The following is an 18,628-nucleotide window of genomic DNA, read 5'->3' as shown; positions in this document are numbered from 1 at the left end:
TTGGTTGGTTCACTACCTAATAACATTGTACCCAGAACCTCCTAACTGTAGCGTGTAATACTCTCTTGCAATATACGTGCTGTACATTGACTTGTATATTTATATAAAATTGATACATATATCAATTTTGCCAATTCCTAGCTTCAATTATAACAAACTTAAAAAAGTGTTGTCACTTAATAATCATATTCATAACTCACCAACTTTTTAGAGATAATAGAAGATAATAAAATACCGAAAGCGGCAGGTGCGATTGATTTTCATGCCGTACTTAAACATTAATTTGTGAGGATGTTCGACAGAAGTTTCATCGGTGATCATCAGAAAATTCTTTGGTGCCTCATTTAGTAAAATAAGACAACAAACTATGTTTGTTAGGAAGGAGGTTATGTTTTTCTTTTACTCCTTTTTTCATTTAGGTAGGTATAATGATTACCATTATAGTCACAGTGATTCAGGATTGTTTTTATATGAAACTAGCTGAACCCGGCAGACGTTGTCTTGCCTTTGACTATTTATAATTTAAGTACCGTAACGTTTAATTGTCTTATTGTATATGAAGGTGCTTATAACTAAATTAAAAGTACGTACGACAACTAATGAAACACATATATAACAAAGGATAACCGATTCTTTATTATTGCTCTTATATTAATGCTAGTAGTGGGTAGACAATATTTTTGGTCTTTCTATTCGGCTCAATCACGTCCTGGTTGAAGTTTGTTCGCTACGCTCACTCACCTTTAGGTCGGAGCTCGTTTGCTACGCTCACTCACCTTTAGGTTGGAGCTCGTTCGCTGCGCTCACTTTACTTCAGGTTAGCTCGTTCGCTATGCTCACTTGCCTTCAGGTTAGCTCGTTCACTATGCTAACTCGCCTCCAGGTTGAAGTTCGTTCGCTATGCTCACTCACCTTTTGGTTGCAAATTAGCTGTTGTCATAAATGTAAAAGAAATAATAGTGCTGCACCCTGTTGGTAATCCTTGTAACTTTAATGCTATTGAACATCATAGAACAGAACCAACTTGTTTAATTGAAACAGCTGTTAAGATTCATTAACTCCATTTAAATATGAGTACTCATAAGGTTAACATGGGAAACTCCAGAGCCACTGGGGCGGAGCCGATTGGACGGATCACGAAATTGATGGTGTATAAACCTATTTCATGAAATTCTACACGTATGTACCAAGTTTCGTGGCAATCGGTTCAGCGGTGTCTGAGTTTATCACTGCCAAACAAATATATATATATATATATATATACAAACATCCTCTTTTATACTTATAGATAAAGTCTTGCAAAAAATAAATCTCAAATATATGAGGAATCTGAAATATTTCAAAGGTATTATAACAATCATTATAACATCATCATCATAAGAAACATTTGTTACATTATATTTTAATGTTGTTCGATTTATTAAACCTTTGAGTTTACACATGTTTGGTGAATGCACATGTTTTTATACGATAAAATATAAAAAGCTATTTCACAGGCATTATGAGGTATAGATCCCATTCATGTACCAACCAATTATATACTAAACCTACCTCTTCTCACTCGTCACTCGCACGTTTGATTTAAACATCCATTCATCTACAACCCACTCTGTAACGATGGTATTATATTGTGAATACTGCTGAGTTTAGGTACTGTAAATCGTAGCTTTCATTATAAATGTTTAACGTTACATTGTAGGGGAAATATGACGTACTGAAGTTAAATTTTACTCAAAAAGGTGTATGCATATGTTTACAAAAAGCCGATAATGCTTACCGTTGCTACTACTGGACTTCATGCATCATAATTAATTTTGGTTTGCAAAAGAGATTTCTTCTGCCTGCATGAATATGCAGGATTATCATTCGGGTATCTTTGGTAAGGAATATACTACATTTACATTTCTCATATTTTGTGTGTGTTATATCTACACAAAAAGCTTAATCGAGAATACTGTTTTTTTTTTATTTAATGATAATGTTCCCCTCTTTTCAAAGCCAAGAAAGTAAGGACAAAAAAGTTTAGAAATCACTTTCCTCTCATTAATGTTTTTGAACAATCTACAAAAATATAATATGGTTATAAATCATCTACTTATTAAGAGTATTCCTTTCTCAAAATTAAAAATTACAATTACATTTAACAAACAAATTCTTTTATAAATAATGTGTTTACAGAATCTCCCTTAACTTTTGAAGTCTCATTGAACACTGAGACTGCTTCGACCCTAACCAAATATAGTGTATCTATTTTCAAGTGTCTCTGGTGTGTTACAGATGAAGTGGTGTGGAGTGGTCGCGGTGGTAGTCCTGGTGGCGGCGGTGGTGAGAGCCGAGGGGGAGATCTGGGAAGAGGACGAACGGGAAGTGCTTATCCGCAGTGAACGAGGGACCAAGAACAACAAAGGTGAGAAAAACAACAAGACTTGTATTGTTGTTGATCAAACTTGAATGGCAACGATCGAATGAAGTATGGAGATAACGGCCATGTAATCACTTAGTAATATCATTTCATTGTTATTGGGAAATTTCGAATGGAAATAACATGATAATTAAAACGGATTGAAATCATTCGGTTCCTCACTTAATTAACGTATTATTTTCCCACGGTACCTTATAGACTACCCATATTTTTTTTCTACGATTGTTTACAAAGTAAATTTACCAAATGGAGCTCCATTTTATGAAATGTTTTGTATACATACATTCTTTTACTGTAAGTACATACAAATACGTCTAATAACTTATGTAATAATATCTTTACTCGTATACTGTTGACTCACAAGACATCAAATACATATAAAAGAAGATAAGTGGTGATCGATTTCGACTTTTTCCACAACTTTGCGCTAAATGATATATTATCTATATATATTATGATAATATTTGGCTAAATGTCAGAAAACAATATCAGATAGATTTTAATATTTTATGAGCAACCGTCGTTTCTGGTGAAAAGAAAGAAGGATTTGTTATAAAAGAATTCTTTGGAGGACAACAAAGCGTGTTCATCCTCTTACAGCATTTAGAGTCTTCTTTTAAACACAATTTAATAAAACCTTGTTTAAACAGAAGAATTTTTACCTTGTGTTTTCTTAAGTAAAAATATTGAAACCCTAGTAAGAAAACACCAGTGAGAATTAAACATGCACTAAACAATTTTGAAATGTCCTCCGACTGATTTATACTACACTCAATCGCAAAAAGAGAACTTAAAAAGTATAGTGTGGGTAATAGTTAAAAAAAAACCGTCAAAATTATGATTAAAGTAAATAAAATTCAAATTTAATTATTTTTTATTACTCTGTCTCAAAAACAGCTGTCTTACGGATCGTTTTGAGTCCCTAAAGATAGCTTTTTGCGGACTAGTTCGTTAAATTTTACGGACTCGAATCATATGGTTATGTCAAAGCTTATCTCAAAAACAAATCAGCTGTTCTGATCCTTTAAAATGCTTTTACAATATACAAACAAACTTTGTTTCTTACATAACATAATTCATTCAGTGTTACTGTATTTTTGTATTTTCTTCTATAATATATGACAATGTAATGAAAAATATTGTTCGTAACTTGTCCCAAAATGCTTTTTGTGACTTATTGAATTTCCCGCGTTAAACACGATATCGTCCCAAAAAAGCCTACTTTAGGGACTAGTAACGAAACTACTATTAAGTTAGAGGTCCGAGATAGGTTGTGTTACTAGTTAATTAGTTTTGTATGATGCTACATAACGTAATATAAAACATCTATGTTTTTCAACAGTAAAATCGTTTGTGTTTTGCTATAAAGAGTACACAAAACCACTTCTCATGCGACAGAAATTATAAGTGCAACCTTCAATAATGATTGTCTATAACTAATTTCAACGTTCAAAATATTTAATCAAACTAAAATTCATGGACATGTTCTGATTGTCTATAAATAACATAAACTAGAGGCTAATTAATCGTTCATAGTGCTAACATGTCTATAACTAATTTAAACGCTCAACTATATTTAATCAAACCAAAAAGCGTGCACAGGTACATGGTTTGAAACAATAATCTTATCCTTACAACTTAAGTAAATGACATTTTCAATAAACCATTCATTTGTACAACACAAGCTAATTACATGGCTTGCGAATAATTTTGAAACAAATTGTATTTTTTATATTGAGCAAAAAACTAATTTTTAATTTTTTAAATATGTATGTTTGGATTTCCCAGAGCCATGCCGATATGAGAAGGGGCCGTGGTCGGAGTGTGATCCCAAAAACAACATGAGAACGCGGACTTTGACTCTGAAAGACCGCAAGAAGGGGGACACCACGGCCGCCGCTAACTGCGAACCCACGAAGACCATCCAGAAGAAGTGCAAGAAAGGTAAGAAAGGTCTGTCGCTTCAACATTCACTACTTGGCATGTCTGGTGTGATTAGTGCTGTGGAAATGCATGGTGAAGTAATTGTGCTTTCAAACTAGACTAGTGAGAACATTATACTCCTGATAGGGGAATGAGGTATAATTAAAAATTGAGATTTGCATGAGCTAATGAGTAACAGTTTCATTTAGTTTTTGGAGAATTTGGCCTGCATAATTGTTTAATATAGTGTTTAATATATGTTTAATAAACCAACGAATATTTCTTTGTAAGAGATGAAGAAATTATAAAAGGTACGAGTTGGCTAGTCTCACCCTAACTAATAGAAATGTTTCAATAATATTCACTGATACGGCACAACTTTACTGCTAAAATAAGTAAACCAAAATTGTTGACATGTGACTCGTGTATCAAGCAGTTCTCAGTAGAAGACTTGACGTACCCGTTTGAACAATACTGCTGTAGATAGTGAATTTCGTTGTGGAACTTCAATTAAGAAATTCGGAGGAAACATTTTAACTCATCTCGAACGTAGAAAAACTATTGAAAGCCAAAGTTATTTTATTGATTTTATTATTTCCTAAAACATTAGTATTATCTTAAATAAGTAAAATGTAAACAACAAAACTGTGTCATCCATCAATGAGGGTCACCTTAGCCCGTGACAACAAGGTCAAATTGACTTCTTCCTTGTTAAAGTCAGGATATTATCATTGGGCATTCGGCGAAACATTTTTTCGTATGACTTAGAAAATGTTTATTTATATTCTTGTGCACTGCGTTAAGCATTTCATAGCTTGTATGTGTAGTGAAACTAATTGCAGCTGCAGTTATGAAATCCCATTTGTTTCGTCGCCAGTACTAGATTAAAGGTTGAGAGATATTATTTGATTAAATTGTATATACAGCATAGGATATATGAAAACATGAAGTGGTTAGATCAAGAGTAATAAAACGATTTGCATAAAACAGCTAGTGGCATATGGCTACTGCATAATAAAAAATAAATATTGAACAGTACACTATATTAACCGTTCGTCTCTTCTAGGTCACTCATATTGTGAAATCATACGTCAGCTCTATAGATCCGTTCCATTGTGAAATGAATCCGTTATCATGCATTATGTCTACATTACGACTGATGTATAATGTAGGACAATAAACAATGCTTATCGCTCGTAGTGCACCACATTCGATCCAATATAACACACAGACGAATCTCATATTGAGCCCTAAATTGATATTACGGATTTACTATATTTGATGTGGTTGAATTAAAATGTTTACAATTCAATCAAACATTAATTGTATACGAGCTGTTACCCCCGGGCTTAGCCCTGTTTGACTTCAAAAGTAATTGTAAATAATAAAACTATCGATTGGTTAAGTTAAGCTAAAATAAAAAATATAGTAATGCAAACAAATAATCACACCTGATTTCAATGAGGTAATAAATTGAAAGAATAACAAACAAATAAGTACAGCTGATGTATTTTTAACATCAGGTATATGGAAAGTTCCCTTTAGAAATGAATTACAACCTTAAAGGGTAATAATTTATGAAATAATGGATAGTTTTGCGCAAGTTTTCTCGTCATGACGAACATTTTAAGTAAATGGTTTATGGGTACTTTGGGATTTATATATGGATTATTTGCATTACACTCATGTTTAATTGCCTTCTTCTGATAGATTAAAATCAATACCCTTTTCAATTTTTCTGAAAGCTATAAGCAATAGAAGTGCAAAACATAAACTTAGCATTAGAAAAAACTAGCATTAACTACAAGCATAGTAAATAACTTATCAGTCCTCACTGCTATAGCCTAATGTACTAAACTTACTTTTAGCGAATTTCCCTATAGGGAAGTAGCTATTACCGTAGGTCTCATGGTAAGACTTAGGCCCGGGACCGATTTACTTTTTCATTTTGATGTCCCCAGAGGCCAAAAACACCATTCGTTCAAATTTTTATATATGTATATATATATATATATATAAACATACTAGAAGCTGTTAAGGCGACAGTACGAGTAAGACGACAGTTACTGTCGCCTTAACAGCCTCAGGCGTGCCAACATACGTTGCGTGGCGGCTGATGACGTGGGGACTGGGATGGGATCTCTTGTTTCCCGCCGACTCTCAACTGCCGGCCTGCCACTCCTACCCTACCACCGCGGTGCTCACTGCGCACAGTCGTAATCGGACATGGGAAACAATGCGTTTCCGGGCTAAAAGTTGCAATCTAAAGGAGTTGCCACTTTAAGAATACATACTGTTTACTATTGTATAATTTATTACCAATTATTTTGATGGTTTGCAAAAGTTTTACACTTTGTCAACTGACGTTGTGGTATGGCTTTGTCGAAAATCTGTTTATTGTTAATCTTTTTTAATCTTTTTATTGTTAATCTGTTTTTGTTAGTTTTTTTTTGTAGTACAAAAAAAAAGTATTTTCACAAGATTCCATACATAAAATCAACTTCCAAATTCAATGTTTCGTAGCTGTGCAGATTAGTGTTTATGATTTCTTTTATAAAAATATCAAACTACTGTATTCATTTTTTTTTTTTTACTTTTGCTTAGTTTTAGGTAAGTAGCCTAAATAGACTCCATGTGTCAAATGTTGGGTAACAGTTGTATTCATATATTTTATAAGTAATCTACACAAAGGCCAACGTCTGTATAACTAATGCATTGCTAAATGTTTTACCACTGGTATTTAGCTTTATGGTTTGGGGGGGGGGGAGTTATGTGACTGTAATAGTGCCCACCACTGTCTCTTCTGCTGTCCATTGACGATTACGTGCTCGTACAGCGCAGTCTTATTGGAACGCCCGTCCGTCTACCTGCTCTTTACAGCCTGTTTAGGACTAGGATTACGAGTTCTGTCCTTTGTCATAATTTATGAATGGCCTTATTAGTCCTAATAACCCCAGCCCCAAAATCGTAGTTATTAGGATACAGTTTTACGCTTGATAAACAATGCCGCTTGAGATAGTCGACATACATGTCGCATTGTCATTCCTCTGCATTTTGGGCCCTCTGCAACGTTTGTATTGAGAACAATATGTTTAAGGTGATTGTTGGGTTTTTATTGTCAAACATTTCCACTTCATCTTTGTACGATCAAAGGTTTTTCTGTAATCAATAGTGAACACCTTACGTGATTCACCATGTATGCCTATATACGACAAGGCCGAAGAGAACAGTCCCAAAACAGAAACTGTAGGTTTTCAGGCAAATGTAGCTTAAGAAGAAGAAGGAAACAGCGTATTACGAATACGTTTTGCTATAACTATTTCGTTACAGTAGTTCAGTAAACTTCATGTTTATGTATATTTCATACTCTTTGGTTTAATTGACTACTTGAATGTATTTGCCTTCAAACATATGTTCTTAATCAAGTTAAATTATTCTCTATTTTTCACATATGTTGTATTTTAAAAATACAACGTCACAAATATACAAAATACAAAAATAAAAAAAGACAAAAATACAACTCTCACTCATTTTTCTCTTTCTTAACATTATACCTTCTGATCCTTCAAACTATTTCCCATGGCCCTTTCTTATTTCTATTCCTTTTTCTCAACCATTCCCTATAATATTTTTATTTACTTCTCTCTAATTCATCCATTGGTATTTATATCCTACTTCGAAATCTTTCAAACAGTAGTATTTTTAAACGCCGTTAATGTTTATAACTCATATACGCAAGCATTTTTCTTTTCACAGTCATGACTCGATAACGGCCTGATGGATTTTAATGTTTGAGGTATCAAATTAAAGGCATTTTCATGTAGATGTGCAAATACGTCTCAGAACATTAAGAAAGGGCATTACGTAAGTATAGTTAAGGGCTAAATTTTGGGGACGGCAGCGCTATCTGTTGACATTAGATCAATCTCAATTCCCTTTGTTTACAACTAAACATATGGACGAATAGTTAAATTGATTTACCTTGCATCGTATTTTATCATCGTATTATGCATCGTATGTCTTTAACCTTCAATACTTTAGAAACAAACTAACGAACATTCAAAAACCTAATTTGGTGCGACTTTTTCAACGTTTTCTCCCAAAGTTTTACATGTTTAATATATAGTTTAACTACATTATGTAATTTATTAAATAGGCTACCAATAATATTTTTTAGAGAATACGTCATCTATAAAACAACGTACACATGTTTGGATGAGGATATTTTTTCCAACTGTCACTGATGTATTTAAATTAAATGTTAAAAAAGGGAAATTATTTCCGATCACGTTTTGTAACCAAATCCACAACCAAGAGACAACGATATTGTTGTCTCTTATCTCGTGTGTCTTATTTACAAATTTAATTGATCCCCACTACGAAAGTGTGTATAAATTAAATTATTTAACTAACAACCGTCTCGAAAAACTGGGAATTCTGCATGTTTCAAATTGTACTGAACTTGAGTTTTGATAACCGGGAAGAAGGCCATGAATCAGTGTTTTATAGGACTGGGAAGCTTAAATTTAGAATTGTGTCAATAACCTAACACAGTATATAAAATTGTAATAAAAAACGTTTACTGAAAGAGTATAATGTTTTTTTGTGATATAATTGAATTAATTAATGTAGTTAATGAGTTAATGATTTGTAGCACTGATCACCGATACTGTCAATAAGGGCTGAGTCAAGGTCAGCCATTATTAGCTCCCAAACTTCAAACTCCTAAAAATACGTTATTTGAAATTTTGTTAGATTTTCTTATATTGGCATACTCAAACATTTTGGTTTTCTTTTGGTTGAGTCCTAATAGCGAACAGTCCAGATTGTGAACAAGGGTAAAATTGTCCAGACTGCAGACACCTAAAAAATGTTAAGGTCTACGTAAAAGTCGTCATAAGCCGACAAATATTTATTAGAAACAATTTTTATAATTCTAGGAAAACATTGTAATTACAATCCATAGACAACTGTTTGCTGAAATATTAACAAATCTGTAACGTAAAATTTAGTAACTAAACGAAAATAAAAGAATTTGGTACTTTTGGAATTAAGTTTTTATGAAAGAAGGCTACAGTAATTTAAATAATTAGTATTTGGTCAGAACTATTTCCCTATATCGTCTAATCTTTGCTCAATAGTTAAAACCGATGGTTCCCTTTGTACTGTATTTTGTAATTTGCTAGAATACTGCGGATAACTCAACATGAACACATGTTACAATAGGTATTTTATTCAACCTATATAGTTACTTAGAAAACTCATAAGGCCAATGATAAATTTTTAAATGATTTGCGTAGGAAAATACAAATCCTTCTGAGGTAGTGGCTGTCACCAATCACGTTTTTAGGGTCTTTTATGAAAGAATGTTTAGAGTACCTTTATTTGGCATTTTTAATTCCCTATCAACCGATACAAAGCTCAAAAAGATCAGTTGATAAATATTTGTAATATTACGATTTTAGCTGTAAAATGGGATAGAAGAAAGCAGAAGCTCTATTTTACAACTAAAAATCTTAATATTTTTCAAACTATTTATCATCCGATCTTTCTAAACTTGGTATCGTTTGATAGGAAATTAAAAATGCCGAATAAAAGTACTTGTCATTTTTTGATAAACCCACCCATTATTAGTAAGTTAATAATCAAAATGGCCGCCATTTTTAAGTTTTGAATCGAATCAAGATGATCTTTTTTCTAACATGGGTCTCTTTTACCATAACAACCATACTAAGTTTCATTAAGATCCGTTAAAATAATTCCAAAATAAAAATCTTTATGTAAAAAATACAAAATGGTAAATATCAGGTTAACGAAGCGATTTTGGAAAAAATGTCATACAGTACCTCATTTTCTTTTTATTGCGACTAGGAATCACTACGTAAAATTTGTCCCCACCTTTTTTGAACACTGTGCATACTTATTTATAAGTAATAGAACCTCATCTCATCTCATCAGTGGGCCGGTCTATGAGTGATTTTGATCTTTTCAAACCATGGGTCTTTCATATAACGTAACGCACTAAATGAAATTTGTATAGTCACTAACTAGACTACAAGATCGCGCCACTCATCCTTCACTCATCTCCATTCATACTTGGCTTAAAATACCTACTATGTATGGTCACCAATTAATGGAAAGTATCTATTTATAATATTAAAACGTAACAAGGTTATTTTTATTTCACGATTCTGAATCAACCAATTGACGGATATTCATAATTTTTGTGTTGAAAGAAAGATAATTTTGAGAACTAGGGAATGTCGAAGCCATAATTTTAGTTTAGGGTTTTAGGTTTTAGGAAATTAAGTTTAAATTTTAAAAAAGTGTAGCAGCAGACGCCTACATTCTAGATTGGCTTTTTGTATAAAACCATTTGTTTAACGTAACAGCTGTAAACATTCAGAGTTTGTGACACAAATTCAGCATTTTGATAGAAATGATATATTATACGCAGGATTGACTAATTTATACTATGTGTAATGCTTTAATAATTACATACATTTATTTCGTAAGGGGATGACAGATTATTTTAATATTCATTGCAAATACTTGATAAACTAATTTATTTTTTATAGCAGTCTTTAAACTCTTGGGTTTGTTTTAGTGCATTATAATTTGTTTGAACTAACAGCTGGATGGATATAAAAATATTCTATGGAATTAGGGGGTTATTTAATTTGGTCATTGAGTATAGGAAATAAGTAAGATTAATAGGGATTAAGTAGACAGTAGAGATAAGGAAGCCCTTTGCCGTATACAAATCGAGGCTCTGCCCACGAGTCTTCAAATAAAAGAAAAGCCTATATGAATTACTTTACGAGATTTATTCAGAGATAGACAAATGTATGACAGAGATTAATCACGATTTTATCATTGACCTAGGATACTGAAAGTAGGCCTATCCTTTTGTCAAATCTAAATTGTTGTTTGGCGTGTGTTCATGTGTGACTTGTTTGGCTACGTATGGGTGCGCTGATGTAGGCAAAATATATCTTTTAATTTTTAACTAATTATCGTATAGTTTGGATAAAGGAATATGGGAAATTATGATGTACAGCACATAGATTCAATGAGGGTGGGTAATTATCACAGATAAGAACGGATAATGGTATGGATAGTAAACTAATTACGTCACTAGCTTACTAGCGTGTTTACTTTTTCAAATTCCTTCTACAGATGACAAGCAATTTTTTTCAAACGAATGTTGTTTCAACTAAACATCTGTTTCAAAACAAACGATCTGTTATTGTTTTTACTTTTCTTTGTTTACTAATTTATTTAGAAATTTATGCAGTGAAATTGATTTAAAGGATAGGTATGGACGATTTTTAATTATGTCAGGACTATTTTGGCAAACCAAATTTTTGGTTAGTAATTCAAATGTCAACAGTTGTAGTAGGTCACTAGAAAACTCTCCAATAAGCTGCATGTTGTCAGTAGATACCAAATTGGATTCATTTGATACCATAAATGGTTCAGAAACTTGGGCACTGACCAAAGAACCAAAACCCGTATTGCTGAGTCTGAGAAATAGAGTGCAGAGAAAATATACGGGCCATTTGAAGTAACGGAGGTTGAGGTACGAAAAAACAGAGAGCTAAGAGGAATATTTAAACACCTAGATATCCTACCATTGTCAAGGGCATGCTCCCAAATTATTCATTTTCCCGCGCGCGCCAAATCGCCGACCTGCAGTGCTACCACAACTATATAGTTACATTAGCAGTTGGTAGTGTAAGTACTGTACCCTGGGATCTGGCCATCTGGGTACTCACGAGATCAGCTGATCAGTTATCCCTCATTCCCTCCCTGGCTTCCCACAGGATTAGTTTTGAGTGTGTCGTATCTATACTATAATACGAGTAACGTTTGCGCACAATGATTTAAAAAACCGCTCCTAGGTCTTCCTAAAAAATTGTTAAATTAGTTTTCGTTATAAGCATTAAATGGAATTTTTATATTTTTAGCATAGGTCTTATGAACTGTCAGATGCCATTATAGTTTTCGAAAATTTAAACAAAGGAATGTGACATAAAATTATGCTTTATGACAAACAATCTAGAGTACGTTAGCAAATTGCTAAATAGTATTAACTAATAAATTATAAGGCATTATTAAATACTAATTACTAAGGCAAAGGACTGGGTTAGTGCTGGTGTAGTGGTTAGAGCGCGGGACTTCAGTCCCTGAGATCCCGGGTTCAAATCCTGCCAAGTCAAAAATGGATTTTTTCTAAGTGATAATACCCCCCTACAACCCTTAGGTCTAGCCTGAAGTAATGCCTGAAACAATTTCGAGTTCGTGCCTAGCACCCAAGGACAAAAAGGCAAAGAACACTCCTTTAAATACTATTTAGCATTGATTACCCAATACCCTTGGGGTATATTACCTTTGTATTACTAAGAAAGGGGGATTACGACTATTGAAAAACGTAGAGTCTTTAAACAAGATACACTAATATTGAACTAAAACTCTCAAGGTGAATAAAATGATGTTTTGTAGTTTTTGACGATGCGCCACCGGAATGGGAAGGGAAAATTTCAGAACGCACTCTGAAAAACTGCCTGATATGTGTAAAAAATGAAGACGAGCAATAAGCACCCGAAACGCACGAACAGAAAACTAATGCTTTTCACAATTACATGTATGTTAAATGTACACAATTAAATAAAACAACCCTCATATAATGTATGGTGACGACTATTTGTCCAATTGTCTTAAAGCAGGCAAGTCTTTAAAAAGTTACATCTGCTAATTACATGGATGCGTGCAGGATTATTTCTGCTTGAATTGCAAAATCTGGTCGATATTGAGAAAATGTTCATTGGTTTAGTTTCAATGTCGGGTTCAACCAGAACTGTGGATTCCACAGATGACATTAGCAAGCAAACACAAAAAATACCAATACTAAGGTTATGTATGTAGTGTCCACAACTTTACGTATGAAACTTGTTATAGATGTTGATAGTTCTGAGCGAAACTTATAAGTTAAATTGATGAAACAGTTGTATTTTTTATTATATCTATAAACATTTTTAAATTATTTATTGCTTTATTAAAAACCATGAAACGTGATCGCTCCACTCAACTGGATTTCACTGCTGTGAAAGCAATCCTAGTTAATAAGGTTGCACACAACAGGTTTTTCCTGGTCATTCACTAGTACAAAGAACATGTGTCAATCAGGTAGATATACAAACGCTTTAGAAAATTATAATACTTTCATAAACCCATCAACAACAATCCTACGAAGGACGGGAAATGCTATCAGGTCCGTTTCGGATTGCCGAGGGTTGAAACTATTTGAACACCTGCTGCCTCCCGGAAAAGGTTACAGAGTACTTCGCGGTAAGAAAATGTAATTGTGTCTTCCAGAGTTTTGCGTAGAAGTTTGAATTATGTTCCATGCTGATCATTGAACGCTTGAGCTGTAACTTGAATTATATTAGTGCTACAATAAATGTCCCATCCTAATTAAATGTTTATATTTGGTTGACAGAGTGGTGCTCGGGGGAAAATCAGTTTGATCATTTTGGATTTCTTAAATAAAGCATAGTTTATTCCATGAGCATTTTGTAATTAACTGTATTATCGCAATTTCAATTACACTCTACCTGTCTACTTGTCGCAGAGCCGTTTCCGAGATACGAGATATATACAAGAATTGCTCTAAGTATTGCTCTAGTAATAGGGTATATGTTACAACTAACTGTGTGCCCGTTCTACGGACGGGTTCATTTTGTCAGTTGAAAACTTCTTATAATCAGAACAGCAGTTCGTTTGCATATTTAGTGTGCATTTTTTCAGATATGCAGGCAAAACTTCGTACACAGCTCTTTTTCAGGGTCTTTTCCCGGTTATCAAAACTCAAGTTGAATTTGATTTGTTACAGACACACAGAATCTCCGGTTAACGACTTGACTGTTGCCTAGAAATTTAATTTAATTTACAGTTACACATTATTGCATTTACGATCTATTTAATCCGTTATGTAAGGCACCACGTTTTTACCCTCACTTGGTTTTGGATTTTCTTACAAAACGTGATCGGAAATGGTCGGAAATGCACTGGTCTGTAAATGATTATAGATTGGTTTTCAATTGTCTGTATATTACTTGAAATTTGCACTCGCAATGCTATCAATGGATGGCCCAGCTCTCCATCGATTGCATAGTGTTCTTCAACAGTAGTATTAACAGTGGGCCTAGTATTATTTTACATGTTTCATGAACAGTCTTTTTTTATTCGAGCAGATTCTATTACCACCTAGAAATCTAAAAGATGGGAACTACCTCTTGAATATAGATTGCACTACTGGTTTTAGGCGGGAAAGGCAGTGTTAGGCCTATTTGGTTTGTCACATGACTAGTTTTTCAATTACATTATTTAAGCAGACTCTTTCATTTTAGATACACAGATATATTGAAGTGGTTGGCTCTCTTGAATATCGATTATACTACTTTTTTATACAAGAAAGGCAGAGGTGTTCGAAACGTAACATAAATGTATTGTTATAAGGAGCTTGGAAGTTAATTCGAGCTTGATGAACTTTGGACCAACCTAATATCGAAGGGTTATTATTTGTTTAGGTCGTTTAAATGATTTTAAGTACGGTACACATTTCTCCAATTTACAAAAATACTGTTTTCACCAGAAAAAAAATAATATAGGCCTAGTTTAGTTAATTGCTATAGTAAAACGAAATCAGCGAAAAATAACTAACTGTTTAAATAAGTGTTAAACTGGAAATCTATTCAATTATTTATGATGGAACATAATGACACTGCTTGTGTTAATAGAAAAGCTACTGTATTTGAAAGAGCTAGAAACGCATTATTTTTTACTATCACTTTCTTATTTTTAACAATAAACCAGTGTTGTAGAAAGCTATGCCTAACTGGTTAGTTTAGGCACCAGCTACCTACGCACACCTCCGTCAACACAATGGAATGGAATAAGACGATAAATGTGGTATGGTAATAAAATAATATTCTATATAACTCAGAGATAGATAGTTGGTGTGGTGTGTGCACCCAATCGAGCCTCCCACTTCCTAAAACCTTCGTTTCCTCTCGGCTCCTGTTGTATTAAGCCTTTGACTAAACATAACTAGTACAGTACACGCAAATCTTACATGCAGAGAAGGTTACATCAGTCTAACCCCACTGGTGTAAAATATATGATTATGTACTAGCTGTTTTACCTTCTCTTCGTTCAGGCAATCTTTTGTAGAACAATAATATTAGAAATGCAGCTGTAAAAAACTTAGATTAATCCCCAGACGATGGAAATTCCAATTAAGTGTACGTGTCTTGTCACTTTGAAATAAGGCAATTGAACCATTGTTGACAGAGTTATAAGGGGGTGGAGGACAAAGTCAAGGATTATACATAATTTCCAATCACTATTTGCCACCGCCAGTCATTGTACTTGAGTACGGAGTTGAAAAATGTTAGTTTTGTAAATAACCACAGATTGCTATAGGTGTACAACCACAAATTAGCTGTAATCTCTGTTTTATAAAACAGTTTGCTAAACACCTCAAATTGGAAAAAAATTCTGAAATACTTCTATGTTTTGCATGTTTTTATAAATTGCAATACAAAATTAAATCAAGTAGTATATGAATATTCATAAAACTTCATACTTCAACATAGACTTTAAATTTAATAACTCTACGTACAAAAGTTTCAAAATTCCAGGGCAAGTGAGACAAAATTGGCGGTTTTTAACAAAACATTAATAGTTGTAGAATCATATTACATAATTCATATTTACATCTAATTAATCATCGTTAACATAAACATCGTTTATATTATTTACAAAACAAATTACGTAAAAAACAGTTCATTCTAATATCAAAACTAAAAATAACATACAAAATATGGCCTACTAAAATTGTATAAGTAAAATATTTGCAGGCTTAATTTTTTCCAAAATAGAGATTACAGCACATTTGCAGTATGTTGCTGTATAAAAAGGTAAAATCTGTGATCGCAGCACACAAGTGTAACGTAAAGGTCATGAAAACCACTAATAAAGTATTGTTAAATAATTGTGTACTGCGAATTTCGGAATCTGTCATACGTATTCACTCTTCGCACGGACGTGTTAAACTTCTTGCATAAAGTTCTTGTTTAAGTTTCACCTCCAGTTTTGAAATTCATTTTACTTGTATAGCGTATTTCATATATTAACTAAACTAATATAATTAATACGCTACATGAAACTTTGTCGGTTGAACTCCTCCGCCATTTCTTAACCGATTTTATCCATTGACGTCTCATTGGAAAGAGCGTGTCGTGTAGATTTGCAAACTGACCTTACATTTTTGAAAAAGTCCCTTGGGCTCTAACCCAGTGGCTTTTAAAGTTCCCATGTTATCCTTATGAAGAACATAATTGTTTACATTTTGATCAGCTGTATAATTTAATTACTGTTATTTATTTTTCAAATAGCTGTGTGCCCGTTCTACGCACGGGGATCTTATAGTAGTCAGTTGAAACCTTCTTATATTAAGATTAAAAACAGCAGTTAGTTTGCATATTTGCAGATATGCTGGCAAAACTATTATATATAAACCTTCGCAAATACAGTATCTGACAGTTCAAGCCAAAAATGCTTCGCAATTAAATGTCACCCGGATCGTTACGGTCCATATGTCCAATGATTAAACTAAAAAATGTTTTATAGATCCATGAAGCGTAGCCCTAAAGTAGGCCTATAATTGAAAGTTACTTTCCACATCGGTTAACTTAAACGTATTTAAAGTACTACCTCAACCTCACCATTTAACACTTTATTCCGGTTGACATTTTCAGTATCAAAGGTGCTCTTGTCCATTCCGTGAAACACTGAGAAATAAGGACATTAATGCGTTACCAACAGACATACACACAACAATCCAAAAAAGGCCACGAACTATTGATACAAAAACAATATAAAGGCGTAAACACTTCATGATGGTTTGCCCAACAAATGTTTTACTCAAATAGGTTATCATTTTCTTAGCATACCGGGTAAGCTAAGATTTGGAATCCAGACAGAAAAAGCAAAACTTATACAGAGTTAAGACATCACTTAAACTGAATACGGACGGCTCTAATAAATAAGGTGCAACACCAACGATAACTAATTTGTAAACTACAGTGATGTGTTGGTACCTACGTAAAAATGATTCTAGCAGCTACCAACGGTTCTAAGGAAAAGAACCAGTACCTACGTAAGAACCTACCTAAGAACTATAGTACATCCGACCAATTAAATACATTAATATCTAGTCCCGAGGCTATTGATCTCTTGCTTTTGGATTTTCTCGTAAAAAGTTATAGCGTAAACTTATCGGTGTCAGTTTGAAAAAAAAAACAACCTTACCCAAACAACTTTTTGTTATTTAATAGATTACGCATTCTCTAAACAATGATTAGTATATCTATTAACATTAGAAGGAAATGTGACGAAAATCACACAATGTTGGGGTTTTGGTCATTTGTAATTATATTTCTTAAGTAGGTAGGCCATGTAATCTATGGAAAAGTACCGGTATCAAGGATCGTCGTCAAAAAGGTTGTTATGAATAAATATGTAGGCTTACGTACCCAAGATATGAGCTATGGGCCTATTGGCTGTATGGTCCAGCGATTGCATCACACGGTGAGTAGAAACAGAAAGTGACACATTGGAAAAGTGAGTTTAGCACTTCCTCTGTTACAATCACCCACTGCAGTTGTGATTTTTTACTTTACACTTTACACAACCGCCATTGAAGCGCCGTCAATGAGTGGAAACCTTTTTTGTAAGCTATTGGCGACGATCATTTCAGTGTCCAGCCCTATACAACACGGATTCAAGGTCTTCTTTCTCGTTGTCAAAACTCAAGAAACATTTTATACTCAAAGAATTTCTGGTTCCGATTTGGACGATGTCTAGTTATTTAATTTCATTTACGGTTACACTATTAGACTATATTATTGCACTTGCGATTAATTAAATCCGTTATGTAAGAAAAACGTTTTTAATCTCACTTGGTTGGGATTTGCTTTCAAAACGTGATTCGAAATGGTTGCGGTATTTGTAAACAACATTTGTAAACATATCATTGACAGCTAGAAAAAATAATCTTGATCCGAACAGCTGTTCGTTATTTAATAGACAATTATGTGATAAAAATTGAACGAAAATTTGACAAAAATCGCACAAAACTGCATTTTTGAACGTCCGTAATTTTATTTACAAAGTAGTGAGGCTATATTTAAATCACTAAAGACTCTCTCGCCAATC

General features: G+C 33.4%; 1 protein-coding gene across 1 annotated transcript in view; it reads left to right on the top strand.

Annotated features, from left to right (window-relative positions):
- LOC128995916 (uncharacterized) overlaps positions 1-18,628 on the top strand; it is a 96,003-nt gene that overhangs the window by 61,173 nt on the left and 16,202 nt on the right. Inside the window, exons 2-3 of the mRNA XM_054420964.1 lie at positions 2,278-2,407; positions 4,211-4,366. Of these exons, the coding sequence (XP_054276939.1) occupies positions 2,278-2,407; positions 4,211-4,366 (286 nt within the window). The remainder of the gene's footprint in view (positions 1-2,277; positions 2,408-4,210; positions 4,367-18,628) is intronic.

Source organism: Macrosteles quadrilineatus, unplaced genomic scaffold (genome assembly GCF_028750875.1).
Source record: "Macrosteles quadrilineatus isolate MER2022 unplaced genomic scaffold, UCM_ALF_1.0 Scaffold_5__1_contigs__length_97177068, whole genome shotgun sequence".
Lineage (NCBI taxonomy): Eukaryota > Metazoa > Arthropoda > Insecta > Hemiptera > Cicadellidae > Macrosteles > Macrosteles quadrilineatus.
The sequence above is the reverse complement of the archived record's forward strand: the minus strand, read 5'-3'. Positions and strand labels throughout refer to the sequence as shown.